Source organism: Talpa europaea (assembly GCF_964194135.1).
Source record: "Talpa europaea genome assembly, chromosome: 12".
NCBI lineage: Eukaryota > Metazoa > Chordata > Mammalia > Eulipotyphla > Talpidae > Talpa > Talpa europaea.
The window spans coordinates 54,122,842-54,146,718 of NC_140079.1; the positions used below are offsets into that span (position 1 = coordinate 54,122,842).

Genomic DNA, 23,877 nt, shown 5'->3' on the forward strand with positions numbered 1-23,877 from the left:
CCCATATAGATAGTTACAAATAGCCTCAGCTGGTTAACTCCTTCCTTGTGGCTTTGGTATCTTGAAGAAATAAAGTGAAATAAACTAATTGTTTCTCATTCTCATCTTCAGAGTCTGATCAAACAAAGTGGCAAAGACAATCTAACAGCTGCTGAGACCAGCATCTAGCACAAGTATCAACAACTCGTGCATCAGAGCAAAATGAAATCAGATCCCAGTGACCTCCCATCTCCATGTTTAGCTCTGCTACTGTCCTCTTACAACTCACAATTAGGCTTTGCACATGCTTAGCACTAAATAAAACATGGATGGGGGTAGATAGAAAAACTAAATGAACAAAACAAATTTATTTGCAGTCTTAGTCCTGACCAAGTGGTGTTGAGCTCAAATTAAAAGGACTTGTATGCATATAACTATCTCTATATTAGCCTGAAAGCTAGTTCAAGTTCAGGTCTACCTGACACTAAAAAGTCTTTAGTGTTTCCACTAGGATACATTACCAAGATGAGCCACTACTTCCCCAAACTATCAAATGCAAACCAGGCAACATCAGACTAATCTTTCTTAGCCTGGATTGATAGTAAACTCCATGTGGGCAGGGACCATAACAGTTATACTACTGATAGAGTTAGCAATAGAGACTTTGGCACTCCACCGGCACTCAATAAATAATGCATGATGGTTTGCTAGATGGATGGGTAGATTAATAGATAAATGGATGGGTGGGTAGTGGGTGGGTAGATGGAAAAGATGTGCCACTAGAAGGAATGTGATGAAATGTAATAGACCATCTCTTCTCCATCCCACAGCCTCCTGTAACAAGGACCAGGGCTACTGACAGTCTTCATTGATGCTATTATGCCTCTTTGTCTTGTTCAGTTCCCCCTGCAAAGTCTCCCAGCTTTGCTATGAATCTGGAAATTTCTATTTGTGAATTTCAGGGAATAGAGGTACCATTGAAAGATTTAATATTGATCTCTTCTCTCAAGCAGCAATCAAATCAAGATCTATATTCAAGCTGTGAAAGTTAAAGAAAAAGACAGGTTTTCCTTTAAGACAGTCTTAAAGGTCTTCCTTCACCTTGCTTCACCTATCTGACCTTCAGGGTCAAGAAAAGATAGGCAAGCAACCACTGGACAAGAACCACATGAGAAGCCATTTCTAATGACTGATGGAAGATAAAGAAGACAATGACAGACCACTGCATACCTAACCTGAAACAGAGATCTGGGTGTCACCAGCCCAAATGGCATACTTCCCTTTGCGTCACTCCCCAGAGACTAAAGCACCCACATCCACGCTGAAGTCAGGCTGTGTGCTGGTTGTATTGTCCATAAGAGCTAGATACTCCCACGCCAAACACACCTCAAACACATCTCACACATTCACACACCACTCATGCATGCATGTGCACGTGTGTGCACACACACATCAGACTGTTCCATTCAGGCCTGCAAGCACCTTGTCTAACTTCAACCACTTCTCCCATTACCCCTCCACCAGGCTGAATACCAGAAATACTCACAAGATTAATTAAAACCTTTAATTCAGGCTTTAGCCACAGGCAAGTGAACTTGCACCTGGAGACAAGAGTACCAGGCAGATGCTAGAGCTCACGTTCACCTGGACTTCAAGCCCTTCATCTGAAACATGGTCACGTTGACTGAGCAGTTCTTATCCTTTGGATGGATCCCTTACTGAGGACCAAAGCTCCAGAACCACAAATACAACCCCATAACAACTCTGCTAAGTGGATGTTATTGTCTACCACCACCATTCATTATTTACAGAGAAAGGACACTGAGGCGCACAGATGCTGGGGCCCTTGTCTGTAACCATTAAGCTAATCAGCAGAGCAGAAATATGAATTCGGGTTGCTTGTCCACAAAGACCAAATTGTCAACCACTATGCTGTACTGACTAAATGAAGAAAAAAAAGCTACTATTTATTCAACAAAGCTTTTAGGTATGTTTATAACTTATAAATCACAACGGTACCCACACAAGAAAAGCGATAATGTGGTAAATACCTGTGGGAAACATTACTCAGGGAACAGCAAGTGCAGGGATGACCAGGGACCTGCATGCCCACTGCAATAATTCTGGGGTCACCAGAGTCTCAGGGCTTACAGGCTGGAAACCACTAGAACAGCTAGGTGATTATTTTAGCTTTCTGCGTTCCTAGAATTTAAATTCCTGGGTGACTTGTTACTGAGCTTCGATTTGGTTTCAAATCAGTCACAGCTGAGGGAGCTGAAGTCCTGGAAGTTCCTCCTCCAGGATGTTCTGCAGCAGCAGCAGATAAAACTATCCTACAAGATTAGAGGGATCAGATTCCTAACAGAGCGAACCCACTCCAAATCTGGACTTGGTTGTTGGGGTTCACGGCTGAATGTCAGAGTCACTGCAACAGACAGGGCCTGGAAGGAACCAGTCAGAACTAGCATGACTTGTCTCACACACCACATCCCCCACAGAAGGCAACACCCACACGTGAAAAGCCCACACAACACACAACCACACCGACACAACTCAGCACCCACACACAGCACTTACAAACCAAACAACCAGCATACTGCACACTCACGCACCACTGCACCACTACACACCAAACACATACCACACACTCACATACCGCACCACCACACACACACACAACTAACACTCACACATAGCACTCACAGCAAACACATACCATGCACTCACACATCACAACACCCACACACAGTACTCCCACACCAAACTCACGCAAAACACATACCACACATTCACACACCACTCATACACTACACCACCACACTCACACACCAAACACCATAACACAACACTCACACACTGTCCTCTAGGGCATCTGTCTGCTCCTCCCAGTCTTGTGTTAAACCAAAGTGGAAAATGAACAGAGAGAAGGGTTAGGGAGGACAGGGAGAGGACAAGAGTGAGCAGGAGGAGGGAGCTGCACTGAGGAGCAGAGTGGCACCCCCACCTGGAGAGGATGTGCAATTGTGTTGGAGGGAAAGAGCAGGATAAGCACCTAACACTTCCCTCTCTCTGGTGCCAGAGACCAGAGGTGAAGGATCTTCAGGGCGACCTGCTTCTCCAACAGAGAACAAACACAACACTTAGTCAGAGAGGGAAGGAGATGTCCGTTTCCTATTTCCAAATGAGTAGGGAAAGGAAGAACCACAGAGGACTAGGAGTTCCCACCAGAAGAGCCCCACAAAGCATTATATTTATGATGGTTATTAACCAGAGTTCAACGAGGATCCAGATTCAGCATCATGATGTGTCATGGGCTTAGCAAGCAAGAAAGAGAAATATCCCATAAACAAGCATGTGGGTTGGCTTGATCTTTTGACTATTGTTCTATCAGAAAAATAAAAATCATAATAATCATATAGCAATGTTCTCAGCAAAGCATTTTTTAAATAATTTCTCTGCTGAACATCAAAAATAAAAACCCACACACTCCCCAACTCTTACCCATTCTTTGAATCAGTAGGAGATGCTCAGAGGGGAACCCAGAAGGCAGGGCCATGTCTCTGCTCCGGGTGGGGATCACAGATCGTTAGCATAGCATGGGCTGGATTATAATGTCCTTAGAATGGGTTTGGTCCAGTTCCAATAAGTTAAGCGAAATTATAGTTCAGGCCCAGTTTTGGAAGGAGGCAAGAAAAGAAGAGGAACACTTTGAAAACATTAATTCTATGCACCTAATTCTGAGCTGACTTGGAGTCATTCAGGGCAGTGGCATAGGTCCTTCTAAGCAAAATTGCCCCTCCCCAATATTTTCTGCAAATATATTCACTCCCCTGCTTCAAACCACTCACAGGCCTCCCACTGAACACCCATGGTGATGCCAATGAGGCCCTGAAGGATGCGGCCCCTGCCTCCCTCCCAAAGCTGCCCTCTTACTGTCACCTTGGGGCCCACTGGTCTTTGTTTCCTACACCTGCTGTAGCCTGCCACCTCCAGGCCTTCATAGCTGTCCAACCCTCTGCCTGAATGCTCCTCATCCAGTCTCCTTCCCTTTTCTCTAGACAAATGCTATTCAGTCTCAGGTCACAAAACAGATTTCTTAAACCTTCTCCTTCCATACTGGGTGAGGACCCAATTGAAAATTGTTCTAGCCCTCCAACAGATCTCCTCAGCAGCACATTGTACACCATTAAATTTAAATTTAATCGGTGACCTTTCTTCTCTGTTAGCAAATTTTCAGACTCTAGAAATTCTCTCTCTGTCCATAGCTCTATTCCCAGCTATGGACACCTGCAGTGCTTAATTAATACTGGTTGTCTCTATCCTTCCTTCCCTCCTATCTTCCCTGGCCCTGCCTCATGTCTCTGTCTTTCCCCAAACCATAATGCAAACTTCCAGATAGGGCGTTACGCAGGCACAACCCTGATACCTCAGGAGCTACATCATTCTGGTTATGCCCCCTCACCCAGAGTTTTGATTAAGACTCAGCAGCAAAAAAACCCCAACCCAACTCCATGGGAGTTTCAGCACCCCCATACCAGGCATGTAGTCCGGAATGAAGGACCAGCCTGGCCCCACAGAGGTGAGAAGGAGGAGGTGCGATAGCTGGGACCTCACCGTGGTGTGAATGTTGGGACGTCACTATAAATGTGATCTGAAAGGCGAAGTAGCCATACTCGTCACTCTGCCTTCCAGTCACTGTCCCAGAGTTTGAGGCCAAGGAGAAAGGCCAGGGCCTTGAGCCCCTGTCCTGGCCATTCTGTCACCAAGGCCCAGGCTCCTGACAGAAGAGTGGCAACCGAGACAGAAGGAGTGAAAGACAAGGAAGAAGACACAATAGCTCAGCCTTCCTGTCCGCTCTCCTCAGTTCCATGCAGGAATATTCCTCCTGAGGACAAAGAGCATTCTGCTCAGCCTGCTTTGTAATATATAGATGTAGGAGAAAAGGAGCAACCCCCAGACCTGTGTACGTTTGTGTGAAATGGGGAGGGTGACCAGAAGAGGGAAAAAAAAATGGAAATGGAATATTTTCATTGTTGCTAAGGTGAAAAATAAAGAACTTTGTTTCAATATTTTTACTCTTGGAATTTCTTTATTGTTAATAACTGTCCAGAAGGATTGGATTCAGCCTGGCAAAATCCTAGTTTTGATAAAATTTAGTTACACCTCTAAGAGGAAAAAATGATATTTTATGTGAAATTTATAGCAAACTTCTGCTTTCAACCTCAAAGAGAACTTAATGGAAAAACTGTAACATTTTCTGACTGAGGTCTACAGAACCATAGTATCTTGAATACTTTTCATTTTTACACATTGTTTTCTGATGGCACCCAGGGTGCTTTATGTATATTTTAACATTTACCTTCCTGGCATCACCACATCATTCCCAGGCAGGTATCACCATTCACCGACTTCCCATTGGCTTCATTGTCTTTCAAAACCTGTCACTGAGGTAACATTGGTTTATAACACCATCTATGATTCAGAGGTACAGGATCACACCTCTTCAGGTGCCTGTTACCACAGCACACCCACCAGCAAGGCCCCCGGCACCCACCACAGTTGACTGACTTTAGAACTGTTGCTAATAGATTTAAAATACCAATGCCGGACCTCCCTGGTGGCACAAGGGTTTAAGAGGCAGCACTATGAAGCAATCCATAATCACTGCAGCACAAGTTCGATCCCCAGCCAGGGAGGTGACCTACATGGCACAGCAGACCTCTCCTGTCTCACCCGCTGCTCCCTTCAGTAGCATATTTCAGTCAGTCTGCCTGTTCCGTACCCCACTCTGTCTCTGGTGAATCCTCCCCCCGCATCTCTGGCCTGTACCCCAGCTCTTATATGCATAAATAAGTAAATCTTTAAAAATAAATAAATAATAAAATAAAGCACCAATCCCTCCTCCCCTTAGATGAGACAACAACTTTGCCTTGTTAGTTTTGGTTTTCTCATCTGTAAAATGGAAATGACATCTGCCTTGGTTTTTTGTTTCTCTATAGTCTATGTTTCTATATTTTACATAATATATGCCAGTGCTGAGGTATGTAAAGGCTTCTACATTTCAGATCAGTCATGCAAGCTCCTGAAAAATGGGAGCCACCAGCATCAGCATCGACATTATTTTAATTGCTGTTTGAAGCCCTGGTGAGGTAGCTACTGTGGGTGCTACCTTCATTTCATAAATGAGGTTTCACACACAAAGGAAACTGAAGCTGAAATGGTAACATATCATTTAGTGTTACAAAGAGAATGTGTATTAGAGGGACAGGACCAGGACGCAGGGCCCCCCAGAGCTTTAAGTCCATTAGATTATTTTGTTTTCATATAAATTGTATATACATATGGATGTAGGTAGGTATTCCAGCCAACTAGTACAAAATTTTAGTTACTTCTTAACACCCCCGGCTTACTGGCCTGTAGATAATGAGGAAGCAGCAGCTTCTCACTGGCAGGGATGGGGGCGTATAACTGCTACCGTATCCTGTGTCCTGGATTAAAAGTAACTACAGTGTCCCTGGCCCCCCACCACCACACTGCAGCTGTAGGACCCTGGACAAGTTACTTGGCCAGTTGGGCCTCAGTTTTCTGTGAAAAATAAAGAAACGATGTTTCAAAATAAAAAAGGGAAAGCTAGACAAATTGGTCATTCTCTCAAATCTAAAATTCCATGATTGAGTTTGAGAAACCTTTGTATGTTCTCTTTTAGCCCAACACTTTCCTTTGTATGTTCACTTTCCTTTGTATGTTCTGTTTTAGCCCAACACACCACCACCCCCCTTTCCTTTCAATATCTGCGCTGCTCCACATCATTCCTTTCCCATGGTAACCTCTCAGCACCCATCACATCTGCTATTTCTTGATGCCAGTGCGACATACATTCAACAGTACCATTGCATTTCACATTTCACACTGATGCATCCATACTTAACTGTCAGTATATTTATAATGCAGACACAAGAGCACAAATCTCTACCCAAGTGAGGAGACATATATCATCCACAGAATGGAAATGTAAACACTCCCTTAAATCCTCAAGTCTCTCGTGTAAATCTACAGAATGAACACTTATGCTCTATCCATCTCTGTTTTGCAAATGTGCTTGGGAGTCTGCTCCCTGCCGCCCTCTCCCACACACACATGCCCAAGAGTGCATGCATTTCACTGCCTTAAAATGTTCCAGACCCAGGATGGAGGTCTGATTTAGAAAGCTCCCTGCCATCCTTTTATCCCTATATCATTTTGAATGAACAGAAAGTCAGGAAAACAGTCCCAGACCAAAGCACCCTGGGATTTGGAAGCTTCCTCCATTCCCTCTGGCTCTCCCTCCTTGTGGGCACCAAGGCCAGTTCAGGCCACACTGTTGTCTCCAGGCAGAGTGTCTGCCATCAGCAAGGATGACAAAAGCAGCCTGTCAGGAAAGAGAAGCCATCGCAACACCAATGTCTGACACCTGGAATACAGGAGGGGCTCAGTAAATGTCTGTTGAGTGAATCCATGATGAATCCATGATAGAAAACACAAAGCACATAGATGAGAAAAAAAATCTGTACTCTCCCAGGAGTAACCCAACTCAACTGCTTTCAACTACTAACTGGAACTCTCGGCGGGGGTCCCTGAAGGAAATGGGTTTATTATCAGCACGGAGCTAAAACGAGACCTGGAAGCTTCACATTTTGTCTTTTGTCTCTTGTCTACCTCTCCTGCTGAATCAAAACTCCACATTTTAACTCTCTCTTTCCCATCCCATCTTGGGGGATATGCAATTATAAGAGAAATAACGTCATTCTGGTAGAAGAAATGCTGCAAATAGCAGTTGTGTGCCTCCAGGGTGGGGCCAGACATGAACAAGGAGCTGGCGAGGAGGTGGCACCCAGGGAAGCAGCCAGAGTCTGCTGGATAAAGAACCTGACAAGGCGCCTGATGAGGACTCATCAGCACTGGACACCAGTATGAAGGCCCGAGAACACTCATCTCTTCCTACTAATATGGCTTCTCTGAGTAGCTCTAAGCCCCTCACCTTGTCCCACTCAGCCTCAGTTTCCCCATCTCCCAGATGACAAGCTCTCACACCTCCCCTTTACCCATCCTCACCTCACTCCCCACCACCCTGCTTCGCCCACATAGAAGAAAGAGAATGAGTAAAAGACAGGTCTGTAACATCTTACCAGGCTCACTGGCATGGAGATGCTATATAAATCCCAAGTGTTATCATACTATTAGCACAGGTTTATATTGGGCTGGGGGCCCCAGAAATGCGTTTGCAACACCTCCCCCACATTCTCAGCACTGGAGAGACAGGGCTTCGAGAGGAAAATTGTGCTTTCCTCGATCTTTAGCTGCTCAGGAAACTCGTGTATTAGGGAGGCCTCCTTACAGAAGCCCTCTAAAAATACCTATCAATGTATATTTAGCTCTAGATAGCATTCTCCCGACAGGCTTCAGGCTAAAACACCCTGCGTGTGCTACCAGGAGAAGCGGGGGCTGCAGCAGTGGCTGTCCCAGCCCTCCTGCATATTTCCTTGGACTTTTCTCTGCCCAGTGCCCTTCCCCTTCCCCCTCCCTCTCTGCTGGGCTACGCATAGCCTTCCAGGTTGCAAGAGGATTCTACAACAGGCCTGTTCTCGGTCCCATGTCCTCTTCTCAGAGGTGGTTCCAGGGTTCAAAAGACCCGTGACACAAGCAGAGTGGTTAGACCTCATCTTCCTCCCACTGCACAAAGCCTTTGGTGGCTCCCCACTACCTCTGGCTAGCCTCCTCAGCATGGCCCTTGCCAGCCCTGCCAGGACCACCTGCCACTATTCTAGACACCAAGTTTCCAGAAGTGTCCTGTTTCACACTCTCATTTTTTTGTACATAGCATTCTTTCCCCCATAAAAGTTCTCTCCTTCCTTATCTAGCTGCCCATACAAATGGGCAACATAAAAGTTATTCCCCAGCTCTCCAAAGCTAGGCTGGATGCCCTTTTTGTTGTACGTGGTCTTAAGCTCCCTGGTGGAGGATACTTAGCCACACCCAGCAAGGTGCCTGGCTCATTGTGGGTGCTCAATAATGTTTCTTGAAGGAACTGGAGAGAGTTAATGGGCTGGGGACTAGTCCTGGGCCCTGGGGTAATATCCTTGGTAGAGGAAGAAGGAAAAGCCCCAGGTTTACATATACCTGCCCACACCGCTGAGTTTGCACTCAGGCACTCAAGATTAAGGGAAGAGTCACAACAGGCCATTTCCCACAGCAAAGCTGTCAAAGCACCTTCAAAGCTGATTCGGGATTTTGACGGGAAAATAAATAATATCGCCAGCATTCAAGAGTAGCTCAGTGATATCACCACTGCTTAAACACACAACTGAAAAGAAAGATTTCCTAGATGAAAAGGGCAGCACACTTCTCGCCACTGCCTGAATCTGATGATATACAAAGGAAATATGAAAAGACCACATTGCTAAAGTGACAAAGATACAGCTGGTACCATCTTGTATCTGAGAAGCAGTGTGGATGAGGAAGGCACCCAGATACAAAGGCAAACACACCTGGTTTTACAGGTTCAGAGTCTGGTTTTACAATATGCCAACCACTTAACTTTGGGAAATTTCCTTAAATGGAGGAAGCCTCAGCTTCCTCATCTGTAAAATGGGTATAAGTAATAATCAAGACTAACAATTCTTATTATGCAGTACCATTTTAGCATAGCAATAACACATACATACACACACATAACTGCATAAATATGTGGTAACAGATAAGTAGATAGGTAGGTAGGTAGATAAAGAGATAAGTCTTTGGCATACAGCTCAACAAATGGCAGTTTTCGGACCTCCCTGGTGGTGCGAGGGGTTAAGACACAGCCTATGAAGCTATCCTCAGCCACTGCAGCAAGAGTTCGATCCTCGGCCAAGGAGCTACCCACATGGCACAGCAGACCTCTCCTGTCTCGCCCGCTGCTCCCCTCAGCAGTGTATTTCAGTCAATCCACCTGTTCTGTTCCCTACTCTGTCTCTGGTGAATCCTCTCACACACCCCCACACACACCTCTGGCCTGTATCCCAGTTCTTGTATGCATAAATAAATCTTTTAAAAATAAATAAATAAATGGCAGTTTTCATTATATAACAAATGCCCCCTCCCCATTGCTAGCTGGAGACAGGCTCTTCAATATTCAGTCCTTGAACCGCTCTCACCCACATCATCCCATAACAATCCTGAGGAAGAAACACTGAGAACCTGGTAAATAGGCCCAAATGGATGGACACTCAATACATCTTAAGCCCAGAAATTGTGTTCCTACTTTTCATGTCCCTAACAGAGTGATAAGAACATGGTCAAGCTGGCCAAATCACAGCTACTTGAGTGGGATGTTGGCTGGCTCAGTCAAACTAAGGCCAGCCTTTCCTACGCCCAGCCCCAGCACCCTCTTTGATATCCTATGGGTGGCAAGAGAATCTGGGATAGAAAGTGATTTAATCCAGGGCCTCCCCTGGTGGCGCAGCGGTTGAGCGCTGGGCTGTGAAGCTGCCCACAGCCTCTGAGTACCGGTTCAATCCTCAGCCACCGGCAAGGGTCCCACATGTTGCGATAGACCTCTCCTGCCACACCCACTGCTCACCTCAGCAGTGAATTTTGTCAGTCTGCCTGTTCTGTTCCCGGCTCTGGCTCTGGTGAATTCTCTCACCCTCCCATGCTTCTGACTGTACCCAGTGCTTGTATAAATAAATAAATAAATCTTTAAGGAAAAGAAAGAAAAAAAAAAAAGAAAGTGATTCAATCCAAATAGCATTTATTAAGTACCTACTGTAATCCAGGCACTGGGCTACCGAGATGAGTAGGGTTCAAAAACACAGTCTGCCCTCTTTCCCTATTCTTACCCATGGTTTGGAGTGCCTTGGAATTCTCAACTTCCTCTATCATTTACCCATCTGTTCTAGTTACTATGACTTATTAAGACTAATATATAATAATGACTTCAAATGATTTAGAATTCTCCAGGTGGTCTGACAAATGTTTAGAAATAGCATCTCCTGCTTTGTTACCAATACAAGAGAGATTCAGGTTACATGAGGTGAAAATTTGTTAAAGAAATGGCAAATTCCACTAATTGCCATTGAGAAGAAATAAAAATACATTAACATGTATCAGTATTCAACAATACAAGTGTAATTGAATAAATGGATCAATGAATGAATGAATGAATTAGTCAATTAATACTGAAATCAACTGGAACTTCTGATTTTTTTGGTATTAAAATAATACATGAGAGTAAAATAATGTGCCTTCTTAACCACAGAACAGGGCTTTTATCCAAGTTCGCAGAGAGATGTCCCAGGATGTACACATGGGGCTCAGTCCTCTTCAAGTTGTACCTGAAGCCTCATCTTTGGGTCAGGAACATTTGCCTGATTATGTTCCTCCCAGAGTACACCCTACCCAGCTTCTCAGGGACTAAAGGAACACGCAAACACAGAGGTATGAGACCACAGAAGCCATGAGTTGTGAGTTGACAGCATGGAAAATGCTATGGGGCTACTATCACAGACCCACTTCGAAGCTCAGTTTCTTTTTCTATAAAATGAGGCTAGCAAGATCCCATTTATGGGACAATGAGGACTAGATGACTAAGGTACATAAATTGTCTTTCGGAACCATGAACTACGTCAACTTACAGACCTAGGAATGCAAAGCATTAGGTCAGTGGTACAGGCTGAATGGGGTGGCACAGGTCCCCAAATCCATTGCTTAGCAAAGGTCAGTGATAGAAGGTCTTTCACCCAGCCAGCTGTCTGACACCTCAGCACCCACCTCACTCCTCCCTCCATTCACACATCAGAGCTGAGAAGTTGTGCAGCCGCAGCCTGAGGTGCTGTACTGCTCAACACCTGTCACTCTTGTGCACAGGGGTTAATGTGAGGTGACACCTGGACATGAGGTGAGGAGCTGGAGCCTCCAGCAGGGGCTCTGTGGGGGCGGTGTCAGGAAGCCTAGAGAGGGCTGTTCCAACTCCTGGATCTCTGGGAAGAGGGGTTCTCTGGCTGAGTTGTAACCTCACTGAGGATTTAGGGACTCCTCTCCCAAGCCTGCCCGTCTGCATTGGCGTTACATGCTATTTCACTGCTTTTAAGACCCCAACATTTGTAAGATGACCCATGATGTTACCTCCCGCAAAGAAAGAAAACAGCTGTCAATTAAACTATACCATGCCATTACTGGAAGACACAGGCTGATTTTAGAGATGGCTAGGCCATAGAAATGTGCACCTAAGAAGCAACACAATGTGATAGAGAAAAGCACCCCATGAATGTAAGGCTAAATCTGACTATCCATTTCTGTGAGACAGAACCAAGGTCCTCAACAGGGAGCTCAAGAGCCCAGCCCTTTCCCTGGACGTTTCAAGTGTATTAGGAGAGAGAGAGCGAGATGAGTAAGTGCTGACAAGAGCAGGAGCAACATCCTATGGGTACAGATGGACAGCGGGGGGTTCGGAGACAATGCCAGAGCCAGCAAAGTATGAAGAGCCACTGAGAATGGGAGAAGCCAGGGCTGGGCGGTGAAGGAACAGAGAGGGCAGCTGCCCTGCCCCAAGTGCTCCCTGTCCATGCAGACTCTCATGCAGAGGGCCTCTGTGGCTAACAGCAGGACCCAGCCAGGCCCTACCAACCTGCTCCTTCTCCCAGGGTGGTTACAGCTCCTGTCTGTCCCCCATCCAGTGGAAATTCCTCCACCTTCCCTCACACACTCCAGAATGGCGGATTCCCCTTACACACACTTCAACCTGTCAAAATGCCTCTTAAAAGGTGACATCAAAAATAGGTACAATGGAACATCTTTAATAATGACATATAACATATAATGTCAAAATCAGAGAGCAATCAAGTGTTAAAAACTACAAAAACAGAGACATAAGCTGTGTATATCTATTTAACAAACTGCTATCACTCATTACAGATTTCTACCAAAATATGAAGTAATATATAATAAGCTCATGTAATATTAAAAAAGGCAGCAACATTATAAGCATCAAAGAGTGTGCTGAGCATTAAGGGGTTGGAAGGAAATATCACAAAATAATGAGGAAATTCAAAATAATCAGAGAACTATTTTTTCTTCCATTGACTTTTATTTTCCTTATGTTCTTTAATAAAAATTAAATATTAATAACTAAATTATTCAATAACTAAGTGTTAAATAGAAATTTAAAGTTTAAGATAAAAATAAAGGCACTAAATGAGACATTTCAAATGACTTCTGATGCAGGATCAAGGATTCATACAATCTTAACATAGAATACATATATGTCATAGTACTGTTCTTCTAGACAGAGCATAACATTTCTAAATGACTGATTCTCATTTAGGCTTTTCATAAGAGAGGATATATTATTTATTTCAGGGACATTTAAAATGTCACCCAGCTATTATCAAAAAGCCAAAAAATAACCACTGGCAAGGAGAAGGGATGGGAATCCCTAATACATTGTTGGTGGGAATGTAAATTGGAAAACAGTATGGAGGTTCCTCAAAGAATTAAAAATAGAACTCCCATATGATCTAACAATGCTGCTTCTGGGTATCTATCCAAAGGAAATAAAATCACTGTCTCAGAGACATCTGCCCCTCATGTTCACTGCAGCATTACTCACAGTAATCAAGACACAGAAACAGCCTAAGTGTCCATAGACAGATGAATGGATAAAGAAAATACGGCATATCTGTATACACACAATGGGATATTACTCAGCCTTCAAAAGGAGGAAGCCCTGCTATTACAACAACATGAATGAACATACAAGACATTATACTAAGCGAGAAAAAGACACAGAAAGACAAACACTGTGTGATCTCACTCATATGTGGACTCTATTTTTAAAGAAGGTTAAATTCATAGTAACAGAGAAAAGAATGGTAGTGAGTTTGGGGGGGATGGAGGAGGGGGAGAAAACAAGGGAGATATTATTAATCAAAAGGCAAACTTTCAGCTATAGATGCCCAAGTTCTGCAGATCGACTGTAAGCTCACAGTCTGTAGTTAATGATAACGTATTATATACTTGAAATTTGCTAACAGAGCTCAAGTGTTCTTATCATGCAAAAAGAAAAATGATGATGATATGAGATGAATATATTAATTAGTTTGATTGTGGGAATCATTTCACAATGTATATCAAACCATCACATTGTACACACTAACTATACAGGTTTTTCCAATATTGTAGGTAGAGCTTTCGTATTTGGCATGATTTGTTATTTTTTGGGTCTGGAAACACATACTATTAATTAATAAGGAAAAAATGTTTAGCATTCCCAGATACCCAAAATAATCTACTAATTCCTATCAAAGAGGAATGTTCTACTTTCAGGTAGTGCAGTAAATCTGGATGCAACCTATGTCGATCACAGCTCAGTAAAGGAGGGGTGGGGGGAAATAAAAAGCATCATCCAGGTGTGCTGTATTTTCTATGACAAAGTACTTCTGAAACACTATGTGTTAATTATAGTTTTACACACTAAATCATATTTAAAATGCAGCAGTAGAATGTTTTTATAGAAAAATAATCTTCAGAAAATCCTTTTGGTAAAGCAACAGATACTTTTAAAATTAATGATTATCTCTTTATCTGTTCCCTAGAGCTAGGGGTTGGCTGCTGGAGCTTCTACTCCTACACTCCAGACCATTACAAACTTTTCAACTTTTCCTTTCACGTAATCCCAGTTGATGTGAAGGTTAAATATCAGAGGACTATGGGGACCTCCCCGGTGGTGCAGTGGTTGAGCGCTGGGCTGCGAAGCTGCCCGCAGCCTCTGCAGCGCCGGTTCGATCCCCGGCCGCAGGGCGAGGGCCCCACATGGCACGCAGCCCTCCTCTGCCTCCCGCTGCTCCCCTCAGCAGTGTACCTCCATCATTCTGCCTGTTCTGTTCCCCGCTCTGGTTCTGGTGAATTCTCTCACCCTCCCACGCTTCTGACTGTACCCAGTGCTTGTATAAATAAATAAATAAAAATTTAAAGAAAAAGAAAATTCCACAGCCTGGAGTGAGCTTTAAAAAAAAAAAAAAAAAATCAGAGGACTATGCCATTCCACAGACAATGAATAAACAAATGCTCCCAAACTTTTCTCTGATCACACCTCTGGTCATTCCCAGGATAAATGTCTTTTCTTAGCCCCTCTCCCTTTGATTAGTCCTCACAACACTACAAATTCTCCCTACTCCCCTTTCCACACTCTTCTTCTCATCACAGGTTTGAACTACTAGTTGACAGGTAGCCAGTAGAGAAATCCCAGGCCACACCCCCCAACACCACACCTGCACGCACCTGGACCCACCTGAGACAAAGACCAACCAGAAGCCCAGAAAGAGCAATGAGGCATGCCCATCACAGCAGCCCAAGGCCTATCACATCAGCTGCCGGTGGCACTGGTTCAACCTCAATACAGGCATGCTATGTCTGTTTCCAAAACAATGATTTATCATCCATTTAAATACATCCTATATGCTTCCTGTGATGCCTGGCCAGCCACACTGTAGTACTGCTGTATTCACCGCAAAAGGAATGATTTTTCAAACATCTTAATGTGATTCAATTTCATACCTCCTCCATTTTAATACATCTGCAAATTGTACAAAATTCTGTTTTCAGAACATTCAGAACGTGAGTCTCAGTTATCAGCAGAATGTTCTGTTTTCAAAACAGAAATTCTGTTTTCAGAATGACTTTTAGTTATCAGTTTAGAAAATATGGCCAGGGTCTTCCCCAAGCTCCGAAGGAAAAGAGTAGCGATGGCATCTTTTGACCCATCTTTTGGGGGCGCCCCTCAGGTAAGCACCAGCTGCTTGGCTCAATGAAAAGACACAGCACTAGCGAAGCTGAGAATGGGAACCCAGAAGACACAGCGTCTCTCCATGAGAACTCCCTGCACCTGCCAAACCCTTGCATCTCCTCAGAGCACTACATCCCCTGAGGGGCACAGGCCCCATGTAGAATCTTACCCTTGAATTTTTTCCTCTGTCCCTACTCCACAGACTGCTTCCCCCCCACCTGCCCCAGGCTCAGTCACCTCATGACACCACAGGCACTGCCATATATACAAAGAAGGAGCCAGGAAGACTCACCCACTGAGGACCACAATGAAATCCATGACGTTCCAGCCATTGCGTAGATATGAGCCCTTGTGGAAGATAAAGCCCAGGGCCACAATCTTGATGCCGGCTTCAAAGCAAAAGATCCCAATGAAATATGGTTCTGTCTTCTCCTGTGGGATAAACAACAGTGGAGCCCATCAGGGGTGGATTGTGCTTCATGAGACGTAGGAAATGCACACTCGGGACACCACCTCCACTCTGGGCTTTCCCCTCTCATACAGGACGCTGGATGTCTGTGCTTGGACAGTCCCTATTGCAGGTGAGATGTGAGGGTGCTAAAGGGTTTGTAGGGTATACAAGAGCAAGGGAAGCCCCAGAGGAGTCAGCTGGAGAAATGGATGTGGGTTCACCTAGGACCGGACTTCCATGCTAACCCCTGATGGTGTGACCAGGCTGTGAAGGAGTTGACGTTCTTGCTGGCCTACATGCACACTGGGTGCTTCAAGGTTCTCATCCACCAGGAATCAAGCGGGGCTGTTCTCTTCATGAGGAACACATTGGGTATGGCAATTTCTTAGGGAGAATGTGAATAAAACTCTTTGCAAGCTCATTGCTGGAGATGCCCCAGGTTTTGAGCATCCTTCCTCCTCTCTCCTTTGTCCTCCCTTTTTCTCTTACCTCAAAAGTCCCTTGAAAAAGGGAGTAAAGCAAACAGACCCCATGCAGGTCCTGGCTGTGGGGCACTGTATACAAGTGTTTGCTCTCAGAACTTCCTGGGGGCAGGATTTCTTTTCAAAAGGTCAGTCCTCTCATCCCTGTGAATCCCAATATGGTTTGTCACCAACTTGTCCCTTGGCAAAGATCATGCTCCTCACAGAACTATAGGGTGGGGAGGTGGCTGGGGGCAAGATGCTGAAGCAAAGGAAAAGAGAACTGAGGGAGGGTAAGGAGGGAGGAAGGCGAGTGGGCACATACCAGTCTGCGGGACATCGGGGTCTTGTCGTCCTCAGGAAGGTGCTGCTCCAGGGCCAGGACGATACAGTTGGCAATGATGGTAGCCAGGATCATGTACTCAAAAGGCGTGGGAAAGGAGTTAAGGAACAGCTTTGCCAAAGCAGGAGGGACGCAGTCTCCAAGACGGCCATGCACGTAAATACACAGACTTTATCAGCCCACGTATGTCTGTGCGGGACAGTGGATGGCCCTTAGTATGTGCAACTACAACCATCTCTGACTCGGTTCTGAGCACAAAGCATCATCTCCAATGAAAGGAAGAATGTAGCCAATAAATAATATTCTTCCTTTTCCTGGAGATGATTTTGTGTTCAAGCCCAATCAGAAGCAGTTATTGTGTCACCTGCTAAGGGCCAGCCATGCTCCTACACAGACACACGTGGTTGGTACTCAATTCCACAATATAGCAGGAAATTAACTGGGACTAAAAATGGAAGTTGAATGAAGGGGGAAAGAATTGCAGTTGATACCACTGTGGGCCCCCTGCTCTTCCCACACCACGGGACTATACACAGTGCTCTCACCAGGAGCCAGCTGTGGTTGTCTGCTAGTGCCTCTGGGAATCACATCTGGAGTTCCTGCCCTAGAACCTCTGCACCAGGTACAAGCAGAGCCCAGGGAAAAGGAACAATTCTCTCCACGTGAGCTCCCTTTTATTTTAACATCCAACTCAGAAAAATATTTCACAGGGTCAGCAGATGCGTGCTCTGAGCCACCTTATTTTCTCTTAAGCTTCTGCACCTACAGGAAGCAGATTCATTGTGTGTCCACATCCAGGACACAAAGGCCAGAACCTTTAGCAACAAAACTACAAGAACAATGGATAATGAATCCAAGCTGTTTTTGTTGCAGGTGAGGGGGCTCTTTGTGCCTTTCTGGAAAGCAAGACTGTCACTCAAGTGCCAGCAGGAAGGCTGTATAGAGTCCTGAAGGTGGCAAGAGGGGGATCCCCAGTTAATGGAGTGGACTCATTCTGCAGGTCAGACTTCATACTGCAGCTGTTGCTGTGATGATACACGTGAGCTGTTGCCACTGGTCTTGCCAAGCAACCTAGGCCCTGGCACGTTCTAGAACCCAGAAAAGAGAGAAGAGAGATCTGGCAGAGGGGAGGGATTGATCTCCCCATGTACCCACAGAGCCAGGCTGGGTGTGTAGGATGTAAGGTCAAGAGCCTTCTCCCAGGAGTAGAGATGCCTCCCCATTTCTGCCATGAGATTTGTGTCCATGACATAAATGGTGAATGGGCACCTGGGCCATCTCAAAGGACAGGTAGGGCATATGTCTCCCATACACAGAAGTGCATGTGCCAGAAGTATGACATCCCCCGGCCCCAGTTCCCCAGTCCTGGCACCAGAATAGAGGGGGGCGGGGGTGAAATGGCACTGCATCTGAGCTGGAGGCCCCTCCACTCACATTCAGCCATGTCTTCTCATCACCATGCAGCCCTGAGTCACATTCCCAGCAGCTGGCCCCCCTTCCGTCCCATACATCCCCAACACACATAGGCCCCTACCCGATGGTGATATGTGGGACTCTGATGCCATGCAGCTTGGGCACTGGATCTGAAAGATGGAGGGGCCCAGGGGACCAGTCCCCTGTCTCCGTACCCCACTATGCCCACAAAAATCCTGTAGTCACACAGGAGCCTCACCCAGCCATTCCTCCCTCCCCAATCTTTCTAGCGTCAAAATTAGGCCCCTGAGAGCTGAATGTGCCACAGACATGCTCCAGAGGCCCAACTAGCTCTGTGCCCACTTTCTCAGGACATCTCCCCACACATGCTCTACCCAAGACCACCAATACCCGGAGGGGAGATGTCTCCCTCCCATCACAGGCTCTAGCCCAGAGTTCTGAATAAAGTGTAGAGGGACAGGGAACACAGCTAGACCCTGTGCCCCATAAACTCTGCACAGGCTAGCATGTCAGGCCTGGTACAGACCCAGAATTCTCCAGACCTGAATGGTAAAATGAAAATGGGAATGTGACAAAGGGGTAGCCCAGAAATCATGCCCTTTCCTGAGAACATCCCTCAGATCCCTAACAAAGGACAGCAGAAATTGAGAACATTTAGGACATCGCCCCTAAAATGCAGGCTCTGGAGCATTCACAACCAAATATGTTCACGTACCTTCCCAAAGGGAATGCAACAGTACATGGCATGCCCACAAGTGCTCCACCATATAACTCTTCGGTCAGAGCACCTATCCTGGGAATGGAGCCCACAAGAACACTCTCGGGGAGCTCTGAAACACAGGGCAGAGCCCACTGCCAATATCCTGAAGTGGGAGAGGAGGCGGTGGTGGTGTGAACCTTGTGTCTCTTCCACTTCATGCCCTGCCAATCCTTGTTGCTAAGAAAAATGCTCACAAAGTGCGGGGTTCAGCTGGCCAGCCCTGCAGCTAGAAATGTTTCATGCAAGCTCAGAAAGTCACTGGGCAGATTCAAGCTGCAGACATCACAAGGGTTCTTTTCCAGCTTGGCGGGGGGGGGGGGGGGGGGGGCGAGAGCAGGGGGGAGAGCTTCACTCTTTATTCCCTGAAAACCTGAAAGTAATAACTACAGACATAAAAGCAAATGAACCCTTAGGGACTGACCTGCAGGAAGGACTGGCTGGCTGTGCACCAATGAGGCCTTTCTATGCAGCAATACTCACGTGAGCCATCGTAGCTGCTCTGGGGTCCCCACTTCAACACCTCCCCACCCGCATTTCCCAGCCAGATACACAAAGCACATAGCTCCCTGCTAGACGCTCTAAGCTCCTCTGGCCCTAAGTGTCCAGGGACAACTAATTGAGGTGTGTTGGGGAATGCAGGGCCACCCTTGGGTAGTGTGGTCATCACTGCAGTGTCCCCAGGGTAAGAGAAAGGCCTTGGGTGCTGATGAGCCAGACTTCCTGTGCCTGCCCAGGTGTCTGAGTGGCTGAGAATTCATGAGGTCTTGTGGAGTAACTTAAGGCCAGAAACTAAAGGTGAGAGTTTGTAAATTTATAACTTCTGAAGAGTCCATTCCTACCTCCATCCCATCCAAATCCTTTGTTAATGGTGTGATAGCTAAGGACCCATTCAGAGCAATGAACATTGGGCTTAAAATTCTGAAAACTGTTCACATGTACATATCCTGGAGTGGGAATGTCCCCTGAGGCCCCACAGATCATCTCAACCTCGGATGAACTTATGTCACAGGCAACTAAGAATCACAATGAGAAGAAAAGGTGAGACGTGGAAATTCCATGTACCCGTGGAAAAGGTGATCGGAAGATGGAGACAGGAAGTCTTTGGAAAGGAAAGCACAAGGGACATCCAATTCTGTCCAAGTCCCAGCAACTCTCCCGCTACTTGTTTCTTTAACCTCTGGGCTACTTCTCTCTATTTGAGAAACAGCCACTTGCATCTCAGAGCTTTTGCTTCCCCTAGCAAGAGCCAGTCTCTTCCTTATCAAGATCAAGCTGAAATGTCACCTCGACTGTGATGGTTTCTCCCAGTGCTTTTTGCACAGTGCATTTTTCCTTGTATTACCTCCCCCAAGAAACTACACCTTGTAAGCTGGAGTGGTGTTCTGTCTTTCTTTCCACCAACAATGCTTAACACTGCTCTTGCACACAGAGCAGGTCACAGACAGAGCTGTAGCCACTCACTCCTGCTCCCCCCACCCTTGGGAGCTGACTCAAGGGCCTGCCCCTATCTCTTCCCGCAGCAGAACTTGAAACCCACCAGCAGTGGTCATGCTCCATCGGCAAAGGGAAGGGCATCTCTAAAAATGATGCCCTGTACAACAGCCAGACAAAAACACAACTTGGAAAGGACAAGGGATACCCCAAATTGTCAGGGCCTCCAACAACAATGCCCTTTGTGACACAGGACAGGGATCTGCTCAGGGATCTGCTCAGGGGTCTGCCCAGGAATTCAGAGACTCCATTACATCTGTGCCAGACCCTGACACATTTTGGAGAACAATGCCTCTCCCTGAGGTCCAGACTATTCGTGGTTTGAGATCTTGAAGAAATGGAGCTAACAGAGCCAGAGGCAGACGAGCCTGAGTCAGGATCTCTGCTGTCTCATTCACATCCATACCCCTTTCCAGCATGAAGTGGGCACCTAACAACTGATTTTCAATTAATAAATTAATCAATGGAGGGCCTCCCCTGGTGGCGCAGGTGGTTGAGCACAGTGCTGTGAAGCTGTCTGCAGCCTCTGCAGTGCGGGTTCAATCCCAGCCGGCCAGCGAGAATCCCACATGGCATGGCAGACCTCTCCTGTCTCACCCGCTGCTCCCCTCAGCAGTGTATTTCGTCAGTCTGCCTGTTCTGTTCCCCACTCTGACTCTGGTGAATCTTCTCACCCTCCCGCGCATCTGGCCTGTACCCCAGTTCTTGTATGCATGAATAAATAAATCTTTTTAAAAAATTAATTAATTAATCAATGGATAAGTGAGTAGCATAAGAAAACCAGAGCCAGATGTACCCCTACAGAAGGTACCATACTCCTTCTCTACACTGAACACCCATTTGGAATTTCTGTATTGTGTACACAAAAGAAAAAAAAGAAACGTGCATGCATAGAAGATCCCTTTAAGATAAAAAAAAAATATTTAAAGGAGCTAAAGAAAAAAAATTGCCTTGCTGGAAGGATAATGAGCTTTCTCAGGGTAGTGGGGTTATTTTTTACTTTCTCCTTATTGCTGTATGTATTGTCTGAGTGTTATAATGAGCATGTGTTAATTTAAAATTATAAAATCAATTAAAGCTATATTTATTCTGAAAAAGCAAAAGAACCAACACAAAGTCCCAACTGAAACTGAAGGTCATGGACACCAGCACGAGACGTCTGAGAAGACCAAGTGCAGGGAACAAAGGGAAGGGACCAGACAGGAAACGGCCATGAATGGGCTGTGAAACCTGCCAGGATGCCACCCTTACTGACTCTGTCTGTGCACTCGGGGCCTCATTTCACTAACTTTCCTGGCAGTCTCCCCAAACATCCCTCCACTCTTCTGTCCCTCTGAGCCCGTTAATGAGGACCTGTGTCGCTCCAACTCTCCTTTCCCGTCTAGCAGCTTCAAGACAATCATTAGGGAAATGATAAAAATAGGTTCGCTTATTGATTTATCTCCTTTACCCAAAGTTCCTTCCTTCCAATGGTTGACTTGTTTCCTTAGCAACACGGCTAATTTGAGCAGCACTTTTGGCCTGCACACCTGACATTTGTTCACTTCCTTGTTAAAGCACAGAGAGCTGGGGTGAGGGAGAGGGCTGCCCTCTGGGGTGAGGAGGTGCAGCTCCACTTGTCAACAAAGCCCTGAAGGCCAGGTCAGGGAGGCGAACCCCAATTCTGCCAAGACCAGAGGGCATCCCTATCTCCAGCCCTCAGGGATTCATCTGGAGGGACAGGATTGGGAGGACACAGGCCATGAGCAACAAACCACAAACAGTCTGGACCTCAGGGAGAGGCACTGGTCTCCAAAATGTGTCAGGGTCTGGCACAGATGTAATGGAGTCTCTGAATTCCTGGGCAGACCCCTGGACAGAGCCCTGTCCTGTGTCATAAAGGGCATTGTTCTTGGAGGCCCTGACAATTTGGGGTATCCCTTGTCCTTTCCAAGTTGTGTCTTTGTCTGGGATGCTGATCCCAGACCCCTCTGCGCTCACAGGCTTCCTCAGAGCCTGTGACATCAGAACACTTAAGAAGGCTGAATGCTTGGCGCTGGGTCGGGGGAGGGGAGAGAGAGGGGATCAAAAGGGACAGCCGGCAGACAGGAGATGGGCTTTCCAACTCCAGGCCTAATGGATGATGCACCTTTGCGGGGAGCAGTCTGTGGCCACTCAGGCACTTCCTATAAACCCCCAAGGGAGTCTAGAACAGCCCACAGTCCCTGGGGAGGAATGAGATAGGCCTCCTTTACCCATTTCTGCCTTTCCCCCAGGCCCAGAGCAATCTCCCTACAATAAAGTCTGTCTCCATTCCCTTGTACCATCCCAGCCCCCACGTCTAATTCTAGGCAGCTTGGGCATCGGGATGGTGTTTTATCAGCCCTCTGTCACCTGCACATAAATGTAATTCTAACAAGGAGGTATTGACTCAAAGTAAGTCACAGGGAAGGGGCCTTGCCGAGTCTGTGATTTGCTCAAGCACTGTGCCAAAGACATCCTAGCTAGGAAGGATAGTGACATGCAGCGATCCAAAGCTCTCATGCTGCATTTTTAACATGAGAAGAATCAGGACTTTCCCCAGACTTGTCATGCCATGGAAAAATGTAGCGTGGTGATGCAAAACCAGAGCGAGGGATCTCCCTGCCAAAGTTGCCTCAACATGTTATTCGAGAGTTAGGCAAAACCATGGCTGCCCAGACCCACTGATCCAAACACACAGAAAAGGATCAAAGTCCAAAGTGACACATGGGTATGAAAATCCATGAAAAGTAAGCTGCCGCACAAATGCACAATCGTGTTTATCATCATATTAACTCAATCCTTTAGCATCTGCTGTGGCTCAAAGTTTCAAGAAAGCACCTGTTTGTGGTCACAGGTTCCAGGCATGGACGGGCTGCCTGCAGCCATGGGCTGACACTGAAGAGACCCACCACAATAAAGGATCTGAAAGAAAATTATTGCAATGGGCCTCCGGGAAGAGAGCAAAGACATTTGGCCCAGAACCTCTGAGGAATATGGAAAACACATCCAAACACCAGTCCCCCAAGGAGGATTTATGAAGCTGATGGCTCTGATGCAATCGCTCCCAGTGATTAGAAGAGACATTAATCACACCCGAGGCCACAGCTAAGAGCAGGAGGGGTTGAACTCGCACAGCAGTCCGGCTCCAGCTCCTGA

At 46.1% G+C, this 23,877-nt stretch overlaps 1 protein-coding gene across 3 annotated transcripts in view; it reads right to left on the reverse strand.

The window, feature by feature from the left end:
• The window catches only part of CACNA1E (calcium voltage-gated channel subunit alpha1 E), a gene marked incomplete at its 5' end in the record, with an annotated part of 298,790 nt that overhangs the window by 252,469 nt on the left and 22,444 nt on the right, over positions 1 to 23,877 (reverse strand). For all 3 annotated transcript variants that reach the window (XM_084250600.1, XM_084250602.1, XM_084250601.1), the window contains 2 exons: positions 16,071 to 16,210; positions 17,016 to 17,111. In XM_084250600.1, the coding sequence (XP_084106726.1) occupies positions 16,071 to 16,210; positions 17,016 to 17,111 (236 nt within the window). The remainder of the gene's footprint in view (positions 1 to 16,070; positions 16,211 to 17,015; positions 17,112 to 23,877) is intronic.